Consider the following 23,516-nt stretch of genomic DNA (forward strand, 5'->3'; position numbering starts at 1 on the left):
CAGATAAACTGGGGGAGAACAAAAAATTAAAGTCTGATATTTACTGAATAGTTAAGATAAAATAACAAGGCAGAGGGGGAAAAAAAATCTGAGAAGTATAAATTTGAAAAACTTAATGTGTGTCTGAGTGAGCCTAAAGAGAAATAACTCCCATGCGTTACTTTAGATAATCAAATTTCAGGTCTTAGAATCTTCTCAAATAAACTGTATACAGTGCTATGTGGGAAACAATGTAGCTAAAAATGCTCTTTTAAAAAAAAGGAAGGTTGCCTTTTAATTATACCACAAAAATGATTTACCCTAAAAGTCATTTTTCACTATTTCCACCTCAAGGATTTTTTTGTTTTGTTTTTATATAAAGTTGGTACTTTTAGGGTACAGCATTAATTCACAGTAATAAACATAAAAAAAACCCTCATCTTTTCTGTATCTTATGCACAGTCAAAGCAGTACATACTGGATTATCTGTTTATTTTAAATTCCTCCATGCTGCAAGGATTCTCAGAAGGGCCCTGATGGTTTACCAACAGTAAAAATATTTCTTATTGTAGATTTAGGAATGCTGGTTCTAAGGCCTAATCAAGAGGACGGTATAACCAAAGTTGTCAGGGAAGTTATGTTTTCCTGTTTTGTATTTCAAACAAGTATATTTATAGGTAGAGTAAGTGTACTTACAAGGAGAGTGCATATAATGTCGACATGATGAGAGCGAGGCCTGAGCAGGAGGTTGGGGCTGGGGCTGTGCAACCATGCTTGTTCCATATCCATCTATTGCTATTGGTTGGCTTGGGCCAGCACCAGCCTGATGCCCATAAATTGCAGTTCGGGATGAAGAACCAGGACAGCAAGGGTCAAATGCTGATGCTCCATGGAAAGCACCATTTCCATGACTTCTTATACCATTGTTGCTTAAGTCTACTGGCAGTGCCTGCTGTATAAACAAACTGACTTGTTTTCAAGCATTTCTTCAAATATTTAAAGCTAGGTCACCTTTAAGTGTGCTACAACAAAATATATTTACTGCAATGTTTTGCAAGTGAAATATTTAATGCGATAAAATGCTTAAGGCCCCAATGTAGAGCATTCTTTAGATATGATTATTGTTTAAAGTTCACAAGCTTAGTGAACACTGTGAAGGAGGATTGAGTTGAACAAGAATGTTCACACTCATAAGAGTTTTTCAGTTTAGCTTCATTATTTTCTATTTTATAATCATTTGTCCGAAAACAAGTCTTAATTCAATGCCCATGAGGGAGCTTCATTGTACATTTCCATACATGCAAACAGTAACCTTAGCATTCTTCTTAGTTGGGACTTACTGATATAATTTTCTTAGTTATAAAAATGATCAAAAGCTTTATTACAAAGAGCAAGGTTACAAAAAAATCATAGGTTCTAGGAATAAGTTATACAGTTCAGCTCTCAGAGGCCTGAAACTGCAGTTTTAAACAACTTACAAACAAGAGGCATTTCTAACAAGAACTTGAAGTTAAAGTGCAAATATTTTAAAAAGGATTCTGAAACACAGACTTGACAAATTAGTTTTTCTGCAGTGGCTGAATCAGTCACAGAACTATAGTAACCTCAAGAGCCTACCTTTAGAGTCAGATCATATTAGAGAAGACTGCTATATACTTTAGAACTACTTTGGAGTCCAAAGTATGCGGAGTATATTCTAAGCCATTGGTGTTTTGTTTTATAAATAAAACAGGAATATTAAAAAATTTTAGAGGTGTACAAGTGACAGTGTCAACATCCAATGAATAAGTTTGGAGTTGTTTCTTTTTTTGGTTTGTTTGTTTTTGTTTTTTAATTTAATTTCACTGCTCAGAACTCATGCTTCAAATTTTCCTATTTCAAGCCTCTTTTATACCTGCCACAGATAATGATAAGTGAATTCCCAATTCAGTAGTCTTATTCTATTATACTGCTAACATCGCTTTAAAAATGTAAAGTGAAAAATCATAAAAGTTAAACATGCCTGGTCATGGTAGCTGGTCCCAGTACTGCTGCTTGCTCCACAAGGAGCTGACACTGGAGGAGGCCTTTCAACAGGGCAACTGGAGTCACTGAACGAAGGAGACAGTGGGACAGTTGAGTGGGGATTATGGTGGTGGTGATGGTGGTGTTGGAAGTGGTGGCCATGCTGCTGAAAACAACTTGTGTGAGGGTGTCCTAATACATGGTGATTCTGTGAAGATCCTCCACACGGAGAATGTTGGGGGCAGCATGATGGTAACCTTGGCATGGCAGGAGGACCAGTTTCCAGTGTAGTATTAGAGGCAGTTCTCCTTACATCATCTTAAAATGGAGAGAAATTAAACAAATTTAGTGTTGCTGAAACTTGGAAAAGGAAGTGGAAGATGCATGATGAAATGGTGTCTGAAATAGAAGTATCTGGATTCAATCAATCATTACCCCATTAAATAGTGAGTAATTGGATAGGAAATACATCCACATCAAACAATATTACAGGAGACTTCACCAAATGACACTTGAAACTCAAACATTTTAAAAGGATATGAAAGGTGGCTTCACTTACTCCTATGAGAAGTCCTGAAACTAATCAGTTAGATCTGTTCATATGAATTGTCAGAGGAAGAATCTTGCACTATTACATTCAGAGTGCATTCAAACCCACATTTCATCGCAGCTGCTGGCTACGGGCACAGACAAGGTCCCATGCACCACATATTGTGACCAGAGAAGTCCCTTCCTGGGTCTACTAGTACTGCAGGTAGTACACCTCTATCCCGATATAACGCAACCCGATATAACACGAATTCGGATATAACGTGGTAAAGCAACGCTTGGGGGGGGAGGGGGAGAGAGCTGCATGCTCCAGCGGATCAAAGCAAGTTCGATATAGCGCAGTTTCACCTATAACGCAGTAAGATTTTTTGGCTCCTGAGGACAGCATTATATCGGGGTAGAGGTGTACTAACTGAGCTCATGGTCCCCTGAAGTCCAACGATGACTGACCCCTGCATGTGGTATGTTCGAGGAAGTTTCCTTAAGATCTCTCTTCTCTAGCACACTTACACAGGGACAGGCAGAGTCTGGCCTTAAACTCATGGGACCTTTAAGTTCTATTGTGTTAAATATTAATAAATGGTGTTACTTTGAAAAATATCTAAATTTGCCATTCTGTTAAACAATATCTGCACAGACACAATAATTCATTTAAACAAAGTAAAGCCAGGCCTAAGCATATAACAACAGGTAGCAAAGTAATTTAAACATAAAACAGATCTTGAGAAAGTTCTATTATTCTGTACCTCCCACTGAAGTCCCAGCAGTGCTGCTATTGGGAAGAGTAGTCAATGTCTCTGGTGCTGTAGAGATCTGGCTAGTGGATACACTTATAGCAGCATCAGAGGCCTGCTCTGAGGTAGATGTATTGGTATTGTTACCGGAAGTAGAACTCACAACCTGGGTTTCAACTCTAGCTGAGGTTGTTGGCACAACTGTGGGCTCTATGGAAGTGTGGACATTACAGAGAATCAGTATAACGATTACTGCAACAGTACATGCTATTTAAGCTTTTAAAGATCCCAAGAAACTCAGTTTTCCTTACAACTGTTTATTTTACAGAAAGTTTTGGATTTTATTTCTACCAGATGCTGAGAAATTCAGAACAAGTGGTTTGATGGGATATAAAATGTGAAAGTTAGTTCTATTTCCTCAACAAGTATGAAAAATCCAAAGTATGAAGAGTTTTAAAGTATTCTTTTGCTTTTTTTTTTTTTTAGTAAAGTCAAACTTTGTAAAAAGTCAGTATAAAATCATTCCACAAGCCAAACCAGAGAATTTGATTTATTTGGCAATTATACATAACTAGAAAGGAAACTAAGTCATTGTAATAAATGATGCAACTACTGGTTTACTCATTTAATACTGACTTTCACATATCCCTAAGCAAGCAGTTATATGATTACTTGTAGTTCATAATCATCATCTGTGTTTAATGCATATCAGTGAACTGTACAAGTTTACACAACCTGGTCCAGTGGCTTTTCAAAAAACCTTCATATTTCTTAATTAATGATTCTACTTTACACAAGTTTAATAATTCCAAGTGTGTCATACTAGCTCTGATTTTCAAAAACTCCTTCTGATATTAGGCACAATTAAATATGTAAAAATTACAAGACAAGTTGGCACCCCTTTCGAAATCAACCATTTTCAAACAATATTTGTTTATTAAACTAAAGCATATAGTTGTAGTAATAAAGACCTGCTATAACCATCTCCTTTTCAAAACACTGGAGTAGAATATTTCCAAAAAGCATGTTAGAGAAAAAGATTTTTTAAAAAGCCTATTTACTTCAATTTTGTCCTCCTTATTTTCAACCAGTAAAATGCCAATAGATTTTAAGTGCCTGCTGGAATCTTTAGCAGCAACTTCCAGAAGTTAGGGGAAATGTTAAAACCTCATTAAAATAGTCCCGTAGTACTCTCTCAACATACCATTACTAGTGTAAATAGAAGCTCGCCCTGGTTTTTCAATTATCCTGCTCATCCTGGGATTCAATGTAATATCATTATGCAATGTTTGTAATATCACAGTCTCTTCCTTGAAGATGGTGTAAGATCCATCAATACTAGACCGTTGAATCACTAAGCTAGGCAAAAAAGTCAATTACAATGGGAGAGAGTCTCTTGAGAACCACTGTGGAGATACCTTAGCAGCTCCATAGTTAAGGATGACTTGATTTTCACTTAACAGCAGAATTACTAATCTTCTTTCACATTTAAGTGGTGTAATTTTATCTATTTCACACAGTAATTCTTCTTACAACAATTTTCCATATTTTTTTGTTTAAGATTAGTTGACTTTGCCACAGACGTTTTTAAATGAGTCCTTTTTGTAGAGCCTCATGATAAATATAGACAGTAATTAGGAAGAGAAATGGCAAACTGACTGACAAGTTACCCTTTGATCTTAAGTTAAACTTGAATCTTGCTACTATGCATATCTTTCAATCCATTACAATTTCATAGTGAAGAGCAAAATTCTCATTAATCCAATAAAAGGCATCAACTTTTTTATTTAACATCCACTAGACTAACATGTTTATTTTTAGCATAAATTCAGCAACAACATTCAAGATTTAGTGTGTATGGAGCAGCTGACAAGCAGGTTTACTTTGGCTTATCCTCTTGATTGCAACAACTATATTTTAATAGGAACCAAATATTCATGTTAGTGTTAACTCAGTTTTCTGTTCTGCTGACAACATCCCCCTGTCCCTCCACTCTTTCGTACTGCATCCTCATTATATTGATCTAAGTCATAATTATAACTTACCATCTTCATCCACTGTGAGGTCCACCACTTCTGCTGCATTCTGTCTCAGCGGCTGTATGACTGTGGAAATCCTACTACGGTTCCGCTGTTCTTGTGATCGAGCAGCATGAGAGCTAGAGTTTTGGTTCCAGTGAGATCTTGAGTGTCCGAGCGTCGAACGAGACCTGAAGTGGGAAAAAAATGCAGTTGCCTGGAGAAGTAACACATACGTTTGGCCTTGACTTGAAACATTTTCTCTTAGTGAGTCTGGTTGTCAGAGATGGAAACTAAGTTTCCTGCTTACTGTGAGTTGGTTCCAACTGTATTTGTTTGGAAAAGTTTGATTGTTTAAATGTTCTGCCACATTCAAATAAACCACTACACTTACACACTAGTAGCTTGTTCACTAGTACTATTGCAGCTTCGGGAGTATTTCCATTCTGGCAAACATCCACACAGGCAGGCCTCACACCCATGTTAGAGCTCACTGGTCTAATACTGCTACACAGTCTGCCTGGAAAGAGTACCACAATAAGACTAGCAAATATGGATAAGATTAAGGAAAAACCTCAAAATGAAACCACAGAGCTGTAGTTCCCACCATTTAGCATTTATACCTGCCCTTGCTTTACGCAAAGTTAAAAAACAAAGAAGTATCTCAACCTTCAGTTCTCCACACCATTTGTATCAAATTTGTGAAATACAGGACATACCAAGGACGATAGGAATGTCCATAGTATGAAAAGATCTAGAACACTATAGGTATTGTTTTGTATGTTATTTTATTCACTTATATCTAAGATTCTGTTTTGAGGATTTTTACTTACTGTTATATAATTAATTCTGTATTTTTAAAATAAAAAAACCTCAGAACACAACCTCTGAATTTATAATCCATTCTATTATTTTCTTCTCTAGAGATAATTCAGAACCCTGCCTCACCTAACTTTCGGAGGGATAGCAAGCATAATCGTGAACCATGCCCAGGGAAACTACTGATTTTATTTTTCCAGGCTGAAACTTTACACCCAGTAAATTCAATCCATCCATCCACAAGCCAAACACCCAGACCAAAGAATCTGTTAAACTGGAGTTAAGGTTGAAAGAATGTATCAGTTACTTAAGGGGAGACCCCCTTACATGAATGTTGTATTTCCCAAAATACAAGCATTAGACCCAGAAATCTGACTTTCCTGGGTTTCTAAAGTTTAATCTTTACATTAAAAATGCAGAAATGCACAGGCAAGGTAATCTAAAAGATCTTAATTCTACCTGCTTAGCAATGCCAGCCTCATCTTCACTAATTTCTTTCAACCTACTTTTTAAAATAGGCTATTTGGGGATGAAGGCTATTATAGCACTAGATTATCCAAAGTCTGGAAAAACCATCATATTGGTCAAGTGCAACTCACCTCTACCATCCTCATCGTTCGTAAGTGCTTAATAAAATCCCTAAGTTACAGTCCCAGACAAACTAATTTTTTTTTCACCCAAAAAGTGTATATTTACAAATGAGAGAGACACAGCACTGGTTTCAGAATTGGTTATATATATATGAGACACAGTCTGATACTTTGGTTTATTTCTGCCTCAATTTCATGGTGTTTCTGTAAGTCTATGTTAGCTCTGTAATCAATGACACTAATTGATGGCACATGGAATCAAAGAATTTGGAATGACTGGCTTATGTTTACTACTTATCTAATTGGAAATTTAGCAAGTATGCCTTTCTATGTATATTATATGCCCATAAAGGAAGATGAAATTGGTACAACCATGGTACCATTATGAGTAAGGCATTCTAGTTTCTGCACTCAGTGACAAGGTATCAATATTAATGAATATGTCTCCAAGCAATTTCTCTTATGGGATCTTTACCGTGGAGCAGTTAAGATAGTTTGGGAGACATCTTTCATATGCTGTGGTTTCTTTTTGCTTTAACCACTGCTGCCCACAAAGTACCTGACTAACCACAGACTCCACCTGTGGAGGGGAGAAATAAGGCTATAGACATCCTGAACTCTGCAGTTGTGGGGCTCCCTTCATGTAGATCTTTTGAATGCTACAGGAGAGCATGTATGGGAGATTGGGGTAGACCTAGAAGAGATGTAGTCATTTGCTAATCACCTTGAGAGACCTCTTTGTCATAGCACACTAACCGCTCTCCTCCCGTTAAATTTAAAAAAGTGAATTAAATTCCACATTTAACATTTTACTTTTATCCTTAGAGATGTTAAACACCCGGGGCTCCTAGAGTTCAGTGGCCGTTGTGGGCACTTACCTCCTCGGTAATATTTAAGCATAAGAAAGCCTGATTTTCCAAATTGGAAAAGGCTGCATTTAGAAGCTTAGTAAATCCACCAGGAATAGAGACACCGTGGAAGGCTGGCATAGTGCACCACAAGCATGATCACCTACATTTATCTCCTGCCCCAAACCACCACTTCTGTAGACCTTATGAGCTCTGATGTTAGATTTTTTTTCTCTGCAGCATGCAAGCTTTTTGTATTATAGACCAATCTTCTGTTACTAAAGAAATTCTGACAGATTTAGTTTGCATTTCTATTATATTTTCAACAAGTCATATTTTAATGTATTTACCAAATCAATATTCTTACATGAGAGCCATAAAGGGAATACAGTATGAAAAAGTTCCTTTGTATTTCCACTTTCCCAGAGGGCTAATTTTTGGTGACATGGTGGCACAATAACACTGCATCATAACTATGAAAGATACAAGGCCTTGTTTTGCTCAACAGTTATGTGACTGCGCAGCAGAGCTAATATATGACAAAATAAGGATTTTTCTAACATTTGATTTGAGTTTAGGAATCAAATCTGTGATTTGATACAAGGAAAGCAGAATCTATACAGCTAGACACATTTTGGGAGGCTTAGATTGGGCAAGGAGAAATGCCCCACAATGAGCTAAGTAGTATTGTATGTGTCTCCACAAAAAATACACACTCCCCTAAAATTAATGTTCTTATAAATTTTGTATCAGTTTAGCCTATATACTGGATTCCATGAATCCAATGATCATCTAGTTTTAACCTAGAGTACACACAAACTTCAAGAAGTTCAGTAATTAGCAAGCAATGACAACATTTTTATTGAACTGAAATGTAGGAACCATTCATCAGCCTGCTGATCCACAACACCAACGAGCTCATCAAGGCCTGATACGAGCTTTCCTTGACAGGTTTACAAACCTAGTGGATTGATGGGAGGGCACTGTCAACGTGATATATTTTTATTTTAGTAAGGTTTTTGGCACAGACCCACAAGACATTCTCATAAGCAAACTAGGGAATTGTGGGCTAGATGAAATTACTATCAGGTGGGTGCAAAAGACCACAGTCAAAGAGTAGTTATTAACAATACACTATCAAAATGGGGGGCGGGGGGAGAGAGGGAATGTATCTAGTGGGTTCCCAGAGGGGTCTGTTCTGAGTTTGGTATTATTCAATATTTTCATTAGTGACTTGGATAATGGAATGTGTGTATAAAACCTTCAGGTGACACCATGCTAGAAGGGGTTGCTAGCACTCTGGAGGAAAGGATTAGAATTCAAAATGACTGCCATATGGGAGAACTGGTCTGAAGTCAGCACCTTCTGCACAGTACTATACTTAGGAAGGAGCAAATCAAATACACAGCTACAAAATGGTGAATAACTGGCTAGACAGTAGTATTGGTGAAGAAGATTGGTGATTATAGTGGATCGCAACTTGAATATAAGCCAACAGGATGAAGTTGTGAAAAAAGTGAATATTCTGGGTTGTAATAATAGGAATGATGCATGCAAGACAAATCAGGTAATTGTATTGCTCTCCTTGGCCCTGGTGAGGCCTCAGCTGGAGTATTATGTCCAGCTCTGGGTGCCACACTTCAAGAAAGAGGTGTACGAATTGGAAAGAGTCCAGACGAGAGCAACAAAAATGCTAAGAGGTTTAGAAAACTTACTTTTGAGTTAACGTTAGAAAAGGGCATGTTCAGTCTTCAGAATAGAAAACTAAAGGGGGACCTGATAGTCTTCAAATATGTTAAATACGGTCATAAAGAGGACACTGATCAATTGTTCTCCATGCCCACTGACAGTCGGACAAGTAGTAATCTGTAACAAGGAAGATTCAGGTCACATATGAGGAAAAACTTTCTAACTAAGGATAGTTAGCACTGTAAAAGGCTACCAAGAGAGCTGTGGAATCCCTGTCATTGGCAATTTTTAAGAACAAGTTAGACACACACCGGTCAGTGATGGTCAAGATATACTTAATCTTACCTTAGCACAGGGGCCTGGACTAGCTGACATCTTGAGCTCGCTTCCAACCCTAGGTTTCTAGGATTCTATCTTCATTTTACCATATGTATCAATAGGTCTAATTATGGCTATTCCCTGGGGATATAATTAGATTATTTTCCACAATATCAACCTCTGCGTTGAACCCATGCCTTTGAATGTGTTGTGCTCTTACTTTAGCAAGTGCATCATGCCTACTTGAAACTAAGAGATGACTGAGTTCTGTATAATACAAGAGTACGCACACAGAGAAAGAATACCTAAGAATTACAGTAGACAGCAAGCAACATGAAAATACAAAGATGTATCACTTAGAGGTCCATATAAAACCAATCAAGCAAGAGAATAAATAGGCTCCATAAATCAACTAGTGTAGAGACTCATCAGTTTTTTTGTGGAACAAGTGCGACTTAAACTGTAAATCCTCTACGGTATTCTGGACCTCCCATGGGAATGCTAAAGAGTGAAGCCAAGACTCACTGCTCATAACTAGCCCTCTAAATGCCATACCCATTTCATCCACTGCAGCTAGTAGCGACATTTTCTCTCGCTCCCCCCCCCCCCCCCCCCCCCCCACTAGTCTGCCTTCCTCAATGAAGGTTTGAAACTGGGCTCTGTCCTCTAGGGGAAGCTTGTCCTTAAAGTCTGGCATGTCTGAAGTAGTAATTAAGGTCATATTTTGCTAACAAAGCCTAATAGGTAGCAATGCAAAGCTGCAGGCTTGTAGAGGAGTAAACCTTTCTTCCCAAAAGGTCCAATCTCTTTAAGCCTTTGTCAGCCAGGTGACTGTAGGGTATTGTAACCTTGTTCTTTCTATGTCTACCTGCACCACTAGCGAGTAGGGCATTGGGTATATGCAAAGCAATTCCATTCCTTTGGCTGGAACAAAATAATGACAATTTTAGGTGTGGGGGTGCAGGGGGCCAGGGTATGCCAGACAGCCCTGGCTGGTTCCATGATGGCCTTATTTACTGTGAGATTTACTTTGCAGGGACCTATCAGCAATAGGATGTCAAGGTGCCGACGCTAGGCATCTTGGACCTCCTCCAGGGGAATCTTTTTCTTACGTGCTTTACCTTCCTTCCTGGGGGTCTTAAGCAGTCTGAGCCCTTAAGATCTGCAAGCAAAGGCAAACCTGCACGGAGTTGGGGGATGAGTCTCTTCTCTTAGGAGCAGATTTAGATGCAGCTCCAATTCCTTGGGCTTAGGAACTCTAGGCTCTGCTCCCAAGCTTATACTTGAGGTGGGTATAATTGAGGCCAATGTAAAGGGTAGTTTCCCAGGCTGGATCAGAGTGAGCTTCTCTATAAGGTGTTCTCTCAACCAAAGCTCACTAGCCTCACATGTTCAAGAGGGAAAAGCAGCAGCAAATGCTGCACTTTGCTGAGATATTCATCTCACCCAGATAGAGACAGCACTGGTGCTCATCTCACACAGAGAAGGAGTTAGGGAAAGGGACTAAATTCTTGAATCCCAGGACTCTGTGGGAATGGACTCCCCAAGAGGGGAAAAAGCGAAGCTTAACTATACTATATTACAATTTTAATACTGCTAAATAATAAAACTATTTACAATATACATTTACAGACCGATAAAGAAGCTGGAGAAATCTGTGGACATAGAGGATTCTGACTCTGACCATGCGGTACATCAGAAGGCACTGGAGAGGTATTTGCCTGCACTGCCTCTTCTGCCTTCAGGAGAGCAACTGAAAACATGCAGATCAAGTGACACTACTTACAAAGAATATCTGGACTTGGGCACATGGCACACATGCATACACATGTGTGGAATACATGTCAGGACCAGCACTCGAAGAACCACCACTGCCTCAGGTAGGGATGAGGACAAAATAACAGCTGGTATTGCCTGAACTGCCAGGTTCATGACCTACAATCTGAAACACTGTAGTTTCCAGACACAGGGTAGGAGAGGTTCGGGACAGGTTGCCCCCCACTCCAGGGTGTCACCTGATGTACTGGAGTCCCACTGAGACCGCCCATTCCACCAGCCTGGGCTCCCTCACCCTGTCCTGCTGTGCCAGGCCTTCATGCCTCCTGTAGCACACACACAGGTAGGGACATGCCCAGCTGCAGAAAGACACAGACACTGAAATCAGCTCTGCATGGGAAGAATCAGCTAGGGGATTGCCCAACACTCAAGTGCACACCCCCTTTGGGGTGAAAACCCAAAATTATATCGTCTTCCACTGCATAGAATACTGTACAGCGTAAGCTCGTGAAATCCGCTCCCTCTCAATGTGCAGGAAGATATGCACAGCTTTTTGCCCCATCAGTTATGAATAACTGAAACTGGGTTTTAGAATAAACAAAACAAGTTTATTAACTACAAAAGGTTTTAAGTGATTATAAGGGATAGCAAACAGCTGAACGCAGATTACCTTAGTAAATAAACAAAAATCGCAAACTGAGCTTAACACACTAGATAGGTAGTAGGATATACATTAACAAAATCTCACTCAGTGATAAACATGCTGGCAGATTCTTAAGGCACAAGTGCCTTGGCTTTCCTGGGTTTTCATACACAGGCTAAAGATCCTTCTAGCCTGGGACCATCACTTCCCACAGTTCAGTCCTTGCCCCTCAGGTCTTTCCAGGTGTGATGTTGCAGGGAGAGTGAGGTACCCTCAAGATGTCATTGTCCCCCTTTTATATCTTCTTCCCACTTGCTGGAAAGCTTTTTTGCTATGACCTGGGTCAAACAGATCCCATTGCGTAGTGCTATCTCTGAGATGTTTCTATTGTACACAGTTCCTGGGGTAATCTTTGTGCTTGTGTGCATTTCCTCAATAAGCCATTAACATTGTCTGGCCTTAACTATTGTATCTGAAAGGTTGCTTGTGGGTGTTTTCAACCTCACAACACGTTTCCGTAATATGTTTCAGTAACACATGCATAGCCAAACGTCATAACTTCCCATACCATGATACGACAATAACACATACAATCCAACAAGATACTAATATTTATGTTTAGCAGATCAAGGCTTTTAGAATGATACCTCACAAGACATACTTTGTACAAAACATATCCTAATTACATGACAGTGGTGAATATTGGAGTGTCAGGGTGTCACAAGGTTCTCATTCTAGAAGATGCAAAGGCATGATATCTAGGACCTTAAAGACCCCCCCCAGTTTCCAATAGAGCCATGTTATGACATTATATCAGAAAGGGACACCAGGGCAAGTGTCTACTCATAAACCTGCTGTGTCCTAAGTGAAGCCCTCTATTCCCCTTCAGATTTGTAATAAGTAAGGGAGCCTTCCCTGCAGTGTTGAGAGTCAGAAGAGGACAATGAACATTCTAAATCTAAGGGGGGAGAGGGAGCATCTGAAGCCTGAGTACTAGGATTCTACCGGACATAAGCCCCAGATCAGTACTCTGTGCCAATGATGTAAAAGGCATCAGTATCACAAGAGGGATTTTTAGTCCAGTGGATAGCAAGGGAGACGGACTCTTCTAAGAAGGTCCATTGTTACTGCACGCTTTTTTGTATTGAGAGGGGCAGTACCACAAATCTTAGGGTTGGCTATGCCAATACACTTGGTACAGACATTCTGTGCAGAAGCAAGTAGTGTTTAGGAGAGTAGTACTGATGAAATCCGTACCATAGTAACTGACTCCAAAGCACTCTGTGCTCAGGTAATCCCTGATGCCATGGCAGTAGCTGATTGTGAATCCCCAAGTAAACCCAAAGCCCCAGTACCATGCTCCCTCAGAGTGGTTACCCATATCAATCCATAAAGTCCCCTTAGAACCAAAGAGGTGAGATAACAGACCTCTTCTCGCTGGGAAACTCGCACTGAGATTTGTCCCTGCTTTTCCCAGATTAGCAACGCTCCTTTTTATCTGAGGATTTAGGTTTTTATCAGCCCTACTTCTGTCTGAAGCCATCATGAGTCTTTCCAGATGGAGCTCAGTTAGTAGATCTGAAGCTTATGGGGACACTCCTGCACCAAGGTGAAACTTTTCCAGGGGGGTCTGCCCTCCCCAGATCAGGGACTAGCTGCATAGACAGATCTAACAAAATTATCTTTAAATGTGCCTCTCTAGCTTTCAAGGACCTTCTAGAAAAGAAATTGCACACCACACATTTATCAGAAATGTGCTTCTCCTAAACAAAATGGCATGTTGTGTGCCCATTATTTACTGGAATTGCCAACCTGCAAGAGGGGCAATACTTAAACCCAGGAGACTTAATAACATCCCTCCCTATGACCCAATACCATGGAACTCCCAGTCAGAGAAGAAAAAGGAGGGAGTACACACACTTACAGCTAAGAGCAAAAAGGGATGCATAAAGATGCAGACACTGAAGAGCTCAGTCTTGCAGCAGTGGGTAGCGAGAAGGAACTGAGTGGTGGAATACATATGGACAAGCACTCAAGTACTTTCAGCTAAGTCCAGGAGCATGCAGCAGAATGTGCAAAGATGCTCGGTATGGATATGCTTCCTTTTTCCTACATGGAAGGTGAGATTATGCCCCCCTGTACCAGATTCCTAGATATTCCTGTTTTACTAACAAGGCAGTATCAGATCAGTGTACAGCTTTAAGAATTTCAGAATAGTATGGTCTGGGTAACCGAATGTAGAAGGGTACACCTGACTACTCACATGTGGCTCAGTGGTCAGACAGCTGACTACACATGTTACAGCCTACTAGGTCAGGAGCAGCAGAGAGACTGGCAGCAGCTCTGGCAACATGTACATCCTCAGTTGACAGCATACCAGAGTCATTGTTTCCAGAATAATCTTGGAAAAGCTGCATGATGTCACAGAGGAGTGGCTAAGGGCCCTCTCTGCTGGTTTTGCAGCAACAAGGGAGTAATCATAAAGACAGAGCACAATGGTCTTTCCCACATCCCTAGCTTCACTCACTGCCTCAATCTGGTTGTGAGCCAGTTTTTGGATAGGTGCAGCATTTGCTGTCAACAGCTCTCAGCCTCAATGCATTCATGGTGGATGCAGTCTGTGGGGCTGGCAATCTGTGGTCCCACCTAAGGAGGTGGTACTGAGAGATGCTATGGGGAGGTTGAAGAGGCCCCTCCCCGCGTCCTTCGCAGTAGTGGCAGACAGCCATGTTTGACAGCCCCTATCACCACAGAAAAGTGCTCCCAAACACTGGATGAGAGGGACAGTTGTGTGGCAAGGGGCCCCACTCCTCTTTCACCTCTCCACCACCACCACCACTCATCCTAGCCCATTTGTTTGTTTTAAAAAGTCCGTGTCCTATTCCTCAGCTACCCCTCTTCCCTGCCCTGACTAAATAACACTGAAAATTGCACACAACAAAATATTTTGATCTGGAACAGAAATTGTTGACATTTGGGACTAAACATTTTGCTATCTCTGAAACTAATTTTTGCAGGGTTTTGCTAAAAAAATCAAAATGTTTTGATTTGGTTCAAAACAACAAACAAGTTGCTCTCAAAATCCTCCACAAAATGGAATTACTGTTCCCTACACAGTTCTAGCAGGCATATTTTCCCTCAGTATCCTCCTCCCCCACCACTAGTAACATTACAATCATCTGAAAGAAGGGCTCATCATGAGCCAAATAATTTAAGTGTTTTGCTAAATATTACATTTTCTTCTTTCTGACCTTAACTAGTAATGCTTTGACTATGAGTGGCCAGTAGGGATTAATTTCAACATACTGACAGTCAGCTGAGTTCCAGGAAGATTTCCCCATCTCATTACTACCAAAAAAAAAAAAAAAAAAAAGTTGATGTGCACTGTTGATTTTTTTTTTATTAAAGAAAAGTACTATAAAGCATAATTTTTGCTCCAGTTTTACTTCCTTAGTTTGTAAATTGTACATATACCAGATGCATAATTTAGGAACTTTGTTAAGGGTTCTTCTATACACTATCCCCTTTTAAACAGTGTTTGAAGAAGTAGTCCCTTTCTTTGTTTTATTAATACAAGAGAGTAGGGATCAACTAAATGTTTTGATTTTTTTTTTTTTTTTTTAAAGTCTCCCACAAACAGGTTCCTTATACAAAAAGTCACAGCTTCGGATCTCTCATACTTATTTCATCTCCCACTTTGAGGTTAACAAATTTTATGTTTTTTAAAATACTGAACTTTTCAATTTTCAGTCCATTAGCACTTCAGAATTTTAAATAGGATTATTACTTTAGTTTTGGCAAAGAGAAAGAATATCACTTTCGATCAAATATCTGAAGATTAATTCCATGTCTCAATCTTAATATAATTCCCCCCCCAGAGGAGGGTCAAATTTTAAACTACCATTACTTAAGTCTAGAGACAAACTTGAATAAAAGTTAATCAAAAATAGAGTTAGTTGCTCACAAGCACCTTTTAACTATAGACCTAAAGCTAACGTCTACTACTACTGAATAACTACTCAAGGAGTCATCACTTAATAGGGGATCAATAGTTCAACACAGGAATTACTATAATCCATTTTTTAACTATAACAGATTTGATGGCAACAATGAAAATATTTTACATAATATTCCCAAATCTATGGTAAACAGTACTTCTCTGCAATACCCCATGTGCCATATAATTCATTCATTAAGTAGGATTGCAGCTAACAAAATGACAGATCATTCTTCTTATAGTCAAGTATTAATAGAGCTAAAACACAACATCCATTTCTACAGTGGGAAATACCTACTTCAGCATGCAAAATATTGTCAACAACTAGCTGAGGCAGCACAAACCATCATCTTCTACTAAAGAAGTTATTGTTAATACCTCCCTCTCTCTCCCCTCCACAAATGTCTCTTAATATAATCTTTCAGAACTCTTTTTCCATACAGGTTATTCAGAACAATGTCATGAAGCAAATTCAGCTGTACCTGGGAGTCCTCAGGTCAGTTTTCTAACGGGAAATTTAAAACCCAAGGGTTGAGTAGGCTAAAGGGTTTAGATATACCTTCCATTAATTTTAAGTAGGAGACACATCTAATATCTCCTGACTTCTTTGAAAACATTTCAAAAGGGAGCATTTAAAAAAAAAATTAAAGCTAAGTTGTCCTGTGACACTGAACAGCCTCTCTCACTGAATTAAGATGCTCTGTTATAAGAGCTCAATTCCACAAACATACATGTACTTACCTTTACTATCATTGAAATAAATGGGACTACTAACAGGAGTACAGTTAAGCACATGTGCAACTCTTTGCAGGATCAGAGCCTAAAGTCATTAAAAATTAAATAAAGGCTGCATTTTCTAGTATATGAAATAAGTAGAGTATTACACCAGCTGACCTCCATTTTTTGGGGGTAGATATTGGGTATAGAAACTGTAAAGGATATAGAAAACAAATTTACTTAACTTGATGGCAAAATACCAAAAATAGACATAAAAACCTCAAAACTTGGTGAATCAAAGTTGTCGTCAAATTTCTCTTTTTAAATTTACAGCCACCCAAATTACTGAAACCAAGATAAGTTCATACACTATTATGACCTATTGGGAGGAGGAGTTTTAACACTATCCATTCCTTACACAACACTTATTCAATACATTTAAAATAGGTATTGTAAGAAAACCCATCTTCTAGATTTGACAGAAAAACGATACTATAAATTAGAGTGCTGTATAATGTATTTTCAGGTTTTATTCTCATTTACCTAGATTTTTACTTCCCTACAAAACACATCCTTGACTTTTTAAAAATGTAACCTGCTTCATCTACATGAGTTACGTGAAGCTGAACATAAGAGACACTTATTTTGCTTTGAACAGTGTTCTAAATAGTAGTGAACAACTACCTTCAGAATGTTCAGTTTATTCATAATTCAGAGTTTTAGTTTCAAATGTTAAGTTGGAATTTTAAGACTGCTGATGGCACCTTCTGTTCAGCAGAACACAACAGAACTTGTAATTCTGAAAATGCTGTGATGTGCCTGACCAGGCCACATGACATTTGGTCTGAATAGGAAGTATTCAGATAACTTCACCACAATAAAGAATAATTGATTGGTAGGGAGGGCATTTTCTGGCATTTAATGACTGCCTGGAAAAACCTAAGGCTTAAGGCTGAGCTGAGGACGTCTTTCAGTCATTAGATGACTGAATCCTGGAAGTAAAGATCAGCACTGCTATTATAAAAAACACAAAAATATAAAACTGTAGAGAAAGACAAAGTAATTACATGCATGTGTTCAACTGAAAGCTGCCAAGGATACAGTGCTGTTTTAGAACAAGGTCTTTTCCTAGTAGCTGAAGACCAGTAGTAAATGGTAGAAGAACAGAATTTTACACTTGTCACTCCATTAGTGAAATTCAAGATTTAAATTTATCTGTAATCTGCATATTGAAGGAGCTAGAAAATTCAATACAATCTGAAACTTACTGACAGATGTCATCAAAATGCATTGGAACAAATCTTTGACCTGATCTTGCTACCACTGGAAAAACTACCATTGCCATCAATGGGAGCAGGATTCACGTATTTGGGGGAGGAGGAGGAGAAGAGAAACACTTGCCTTTATCTGATACTCTCCTTTAGTCCTTTTGGCTACTACACAAACCTTTTCTTAAAAATGCTGAGCAGAGAAAAAGCTGAATGTATAAAAGAATCCCATCTATCTTTAATCAAGCCTTGAAGAGGAGGTTACTCACCCTGTGCAGTAACTGACGTTCTTCGAGATGAGTGTCCCTGTGGGTGCTCCACTACAGGTGTTGGTGCGTCCCTGCGCCTTCGCCCGGAGATTTTTGCAGCAGTACTCATAGCGGCCACGCATGCTCAGAATCTGCCCCCCGCTGTGACTCTAGGGTAATAGAACGCATGCGTGGCCGGTCTCCTCAGTTCCTTCTCTACCACGGAGGCCCCCCAACTCCGAAGTAGAGGGGAGGAGGGTGGGTAGTGGAGCACCCACAGGGACACTCATCTCGAAGAACGTCAGTTACTGCACAGGGTGAGTAACCTCCTCTTCTTCTTCGAGAGATGTCCCTGTGGGTGCTCCACTACAGGTGACTTAAAAGCAGTGTATCTTAAGGAGGTAGGGACTTCGGATCTGGTAGGAAGGCCGTTGAGAGTACCGCCCTGCCCAAGCGTATGTCAAATAAAGGGCCTTGAATAAGGGCATAGTGTTTAACAAAAGTATGGTCAGATGACCAGGTGGCTGCTTTACAAATGTCAGCCAAGGGAACTTTGCGTAAGAACGCGATGGAGGCAGCCAGAGATCTAGTGGAGTGTGTTCTAATGCCATCTGGACGTGCAACCCCTTTCATCTGATAGCACAGCCGGATACACTGGGAGATCCAGTTCGAGAGTCTCTGGGTAGAAATAGGCATGCCCTTGGAGCGCTCTGCAACAGAGACAAAAAGTCTCGAGGAGGTTCTAAAGGGTTTGGTTCTATCCAAATAGAATGACAAGGCTCTGCGAACATCTAGTGTATGCATTGAGGCTTCAAAGGAGTTTGCATGTGGTTTCGGAAAAAAAATCGGGAGGTGTATGGGTTCATTAATATGGAATGATGAGTGTACCTTTGGAAGAAATTTGGGGTGCAATCTGAGGGTAACCTTGTCTTTAAAAAATATCGTATATGGTTGATGAGCCATGAGAGCTGCTATTTCTCCTGCCCGTCTGGCAGAAGTAATTGCCACTAGAAACGCTGTTTTCATGGAGAGGTGTAAAAGGGAGCACGTGGCTAGGGGTTCGAAGGGTTGTTGAGTTAGGGCAGACAGTACCAGATGAAGGTCCCAGGGGGTGGTCGGTTGTTTAATGTCTGGATATAAGGTTTGTAGGCCCTTGAGGAAACGCTTCGTAGTAGCGTGAGCAAAGACAGACGTATCATCAATTCTGTCGTGGAAAGTCGTAATAGCAGCTAAATGGACCCTGATGGAGCTGAAAGAAAGGCCGGATCGCTTAAGGCCCAAGAGATAGTCCAATATAAACGAAAGAGGTACCGAGGTAGGAGAAAGATGTTTGGCAGAACACCAATGTGTGAATCGTTTCCACTTTTGAAGATAGGTCTTGCGAGTAGATTGCGTTCTGCTATGTAGGAGCACCTCCTGAACTTGTTCGGAGCAATCTAATTCGCGTTGGGAGAACCACGTAGGAACCAGGCCTTGAGGTGAAGCATGGACAGGTTGGGGTGGAGAAAACGACCGTGCTGTTGAGATAGAAGGTTCGGAATAAGCGGCAGGGAGATTGGTGGTTGGATTGACATTCTGGTGAGGAAGAAACCATGGTTGTCTGGGCCACGATGGGGCAATGAGGATCACCTTGGCTCGATCCGTTCGTATTTTTATCAGAACCCTGTTGAGAACTGGTATCGGGGGAAACGCATAGAATAGGTTTCGGTGCCATGAGATCATGAATGCGTCCCCCAGGGAATGTTTGCCCAGTCCTGCTCTGGAGCAGAAATTGAGACATTTCTTGTTCTTTGCAGTTGCAAAGAGGTCTATTGTTGGGTAACCCCAGATGCTGAATACCTCGTGAATGGTTTTGTCGTCTATCTCCCACTCGTGGTCCCATGGGAAGCGTCTGCTCAGTTCGTCCGCTGTGGTGTTCATGATTCCGGGAAGATAGGCTGCTGATACCCGGATGTTGTTCGCAATGCACCAATTCCAGAGCTTCATAGCCTCTGTGCACAGCGAATGGGAACGAGCTCCGCCCTGCCTGTTTACGTAAAACATGCAAGCAATGTTGTCCGTCATTATGCGTACGTGATGATGTTTGATTAGTGGCAGGAAGTGACGGCACGCGTTGCGAATGGCTCGAAGTTCTAGTACATTTATGTGCAGGGAGGTCTCGGTTGGTGACCATAGTCCCTGTACTGTGTGATGAGACATATGTGCACCCCACCCTGTCATAGATGCATCGGTGGTCAGAATGCGTGATGGAGCCTGTTGAAGAAACGGGACTCCAGAACAAAGGTTGGAGTGGACGGTCCACCAACGTAGCGAATCTTTGACTGGAGTAGGCAGGGAGAGAGTCTTGTTCAAAGAATGCATGTTCGGTTTGTAAACTGTCGCCAGCCATGCTTGGAAGCACCTCATGTGTAGGCGTGCATTCTGGACAACAAAAGTGCACGAGGCCATGTGACCTAGTAGTTGCAGGCAGTCTCGGGCAGTTACCTGAGGGCTGTTGCGAATAGCTGTGGCCAGTTGGTTTATGGAATTGAAGCGATCGGGTGGGAGCGCTGCTAGCCCCGTCCGAGAGTCGAGGTCTGCGCCTATGAACTGCAGGTGCTGGGTGGGGCGTAATGTGGATTTGTCTCTGTTTATTTGTAGGCCGAGAGATAGAAAGCATTCGACTGTGAGCCATGTGAACAGGAGCGCCTCGTCGAATGATGAAGCTTTGAGGAGGCAATCGTCGAGGTAAGGGAATATTACGACCCCTTGTTTCCTGAGGTAGGCAGTGACTACAGCTAGAAGTTTGGAAAAAGCACGGGGGGCTGTAGATAGGCCGAAGGGGAGTACCCTGTATTGGAAATGTGTGGAACCAAGGGTAAATCGGAGGAAACGTCTGTGGGCCGGATGTATAGTGACATGGAAATAGGCATCTTGTAGGTCGAGGGCAGAAAGCCAGTCGCCGTGCTGGGATTATGGTAGTGAGGGTCACCATCTTGAACTTTTGCTTTTTGATGAATCTGTTGAGCCGCCTGAGATCGAGGATTGGTCGCCATCCCCCATTTTTCTTCTCCGTTAAGAAATAATGGGAGTAAAAACCCTTCCCTCTGTGTCGCTCTGGCACGATTTCTACTGCTCCCAGATGAAGGAGATGTTGCACTTCTTGGAGGAGTAGCTGCTCATGAGAAGGGTCCCTGAAGAGGGACGGGGAGGGTGGGTGGGTGGGAGGTAAGGAGAGGAAGGGGATGACGTATCAAATTGTAACTACCTCTAAGACCCACTTGTCGGAGGTAATCTTCCTCCATTGTTGGAAAAAAGGTCGTAGGCGGTGTCCAAAGATTGGTGTGCCGGCTGAAGTGAGGGCGTTGCTTTCTAAACCCTCGACCAAGTCTTCAAATCTGCCTATTAGCTGGTGGGGGTTGAGGCGCCCCTGTAGAGTTTGGGCGACGTCGCTGGAATCTTGGTCGTGGACGTTGCGGCTGTTGCTGTTCCTGCGGTCTATGGGAAGGTTGTGTAAATGCGGGATAACGTGGCCGGTGGTATGGATGGTATCGATATTGTCGTCTTCTTGCCGTAGGTGCCTGGAGACCTAAAGACCGGAGGGTTGTTCTGGAGTCTTTCATTGAATGAAGCACTTCATTCGTGTTAGAAGCAAAGAGTTTGTCACCGTCGAAGGGAAGATCTTCAATTGTGTTCTGAACTTCGCGAGGAAAAAAGGAAGAGGAGAGCCATGAGCCCCGTCGCATGACTATCGCTGTAGCGGTAGATCTTGCCGCTGTGTTGGCTACATCGAGGGCTGCTTGAAGAGCGGTGCGTGAAATGGCTTGGCCCTCAGAAACTATAGCTCTGAACTGTTGTTTTCTTTGTTCTGGAATGTCATCAATAAAGTCCATTAACTTATTATAGTTTTTATGGTCGTATTTTGCCAGGACTGCAGTATAATTAGCTATACGAAATTGGAGGGTGGAGGATGCATAGACCTTGCGACCAAACAGGTCCAGTCGTTTGCTATCCTTGTTAGGTGGGGCAGAACGAGAATACTGTTGTCTAGCCCTCTGGTTCGCAGCGTCTACTACCAATGAGTTTGGTGCTGGGTGAGTAAAAAGGAATTCAGAGTCCTTTGGAGAAATAAAATACTTCTTGTCCGCTTGCTTGCAGGTAGGTAGGCTTGTCGCTGGAGTCTGCCAGATGGACTTAGCGGGTTCTAAAAGGGCTGCGTTAATTGGGAGTGCCACTCTGGAGGAAGAAGGGGGCTGTAGGATGTTCGTTAGCTCATGCTGTTGTTCGGGAACCACGTCCAGGTTAATGTTTAGGTCAGTAGCAACTCTCTTAAAGAGGTCCTGGAATTTTGTATATTCATCAGAGGGAGTGGGAGGAAGGGGAAGTAATGCTTCCTCCGGTGCTAACTCCGGGTCTGTTGGACCAGGGGAAGGGCTAGGTTTATCCTGGGAACGTGGCTGTGTTGCCAGGCGTCTCGTGTCACTAGCATATGCATTAGGAGACGGCGCTGGATCAGTGTTGCGCCTGGTCGAGTGGCCACGGGGCATGTGTTCCCGAGGGTATGATGCCCATGGTGTCCAGTATTGCCATGGTGGCGGGTAGGGCATAGGTGGTGCCATCCAGGGGTTCATCCCCCAAGGGGCAGGGTCCTGAGAGTGGGATGAGGTAGTATTTCCATAGCCCTTATTGCTCTGGGTCCGGGGCTGGGAGTCATGATATGGGGAAAAAACTCCCTGTGGATCTGCTTCCTCCTCACTGGAGGAAAACTGCTCAGATCCTGACTCAGGCATTGAAAAAGAATATGCATTCATGAGCGGAGACTGCAAGGTAGGTGATACTAGAAGATCAGCTGTCTGGGTAAAATGAGTGAATGCAGCTCCTGCGGGAGATGAAAGCCGAGCCGATAGAGGCTGCTGCACAAGAGCATTCCTGCGATCGGGGCTTCTGGCTGTGATCTGTGAGTCAGAATGCCCCGCAGGCGTCGGTGCCGCGGTCTGTGCCGGGCGAGAAATGTCGGGCTGCCTCGGGTGAGGCGTGCCGTGGAATGTCGGCACCGTCTCATTTGCGGTGCCGAACGGTGCCGTCACTGAGGCAGGCAACTGGAAGCCTGATGCCTCGGCACCGGAGCCTCTCGGCGGCGCTGAAGCCTCAGGCGGCTTTTGCGCTGTTCCGGAGGAGCCTGGCTCATGGAAATTGCTGAGGCGAGGGATCACAGGCAGAGAGATCGTCGATCTGCCTGGAGAAACTTTATGCCTCATAGTCTTGCTCGGTGAGGAAAGGTGCCCCTTCTTCATAGACTTCTTGAGCTTTTTTTGAGGGGGGGGGGCTGTGTCGGGTAGC

At 41.8% G+C, this 23,516-nt stretch overlaps 1 protein-coding gene across 5 annotated transcripts in view; it reads right to left on the reverse strand.

The window, feature by feature from the left end:
- Positions 1 to 23,516, reverse strand: part of RNF111 (ring finger protein 111) — an 84,689-nt gene that overhangs the window by 34,894 nt on the left and 26,279 nt on the right. For all 5 annotated transcript variants that reach the window (XM_034782949.1, XM_034782948.1, XM_034782946.1 and 2 more), the window contains exons 4-7: positions 5,312 to 5,475; positions 3,279 to 3,476; positions 1,982 to 2,301; positions 676 to 931 (exon numbers count right to left, since the gene is read on the reverse strand). In XM_034782949.1, the coding sequence (XP_034638840.1) occupies positions 676 to 931; positions 1,982 to 2,301; positions 3,279 to 3,476; positions 5,312 to 5,475 (938 nt within the window). The remainder of the gene's footprint in view (positions 1 to 675; positions 932 to 1,981; positions 2,302 to 3,278; positions 3,477 to 5,311; positions 5,476 to 23,516) is intronic.

This window comes from Trachemys scripta, chromosome 10 (assembly GCF_013100865.1).
Source record: "Trachemys scripta elegans isolate TJP31775 chromosome 10, CAS_Tse_1.0, whole genome shotgun sequence".
NCBI lineage: Eukaryota > Metazoa > Chordata > Testudines > Emydidae > Trachemys > Trachemys scripta.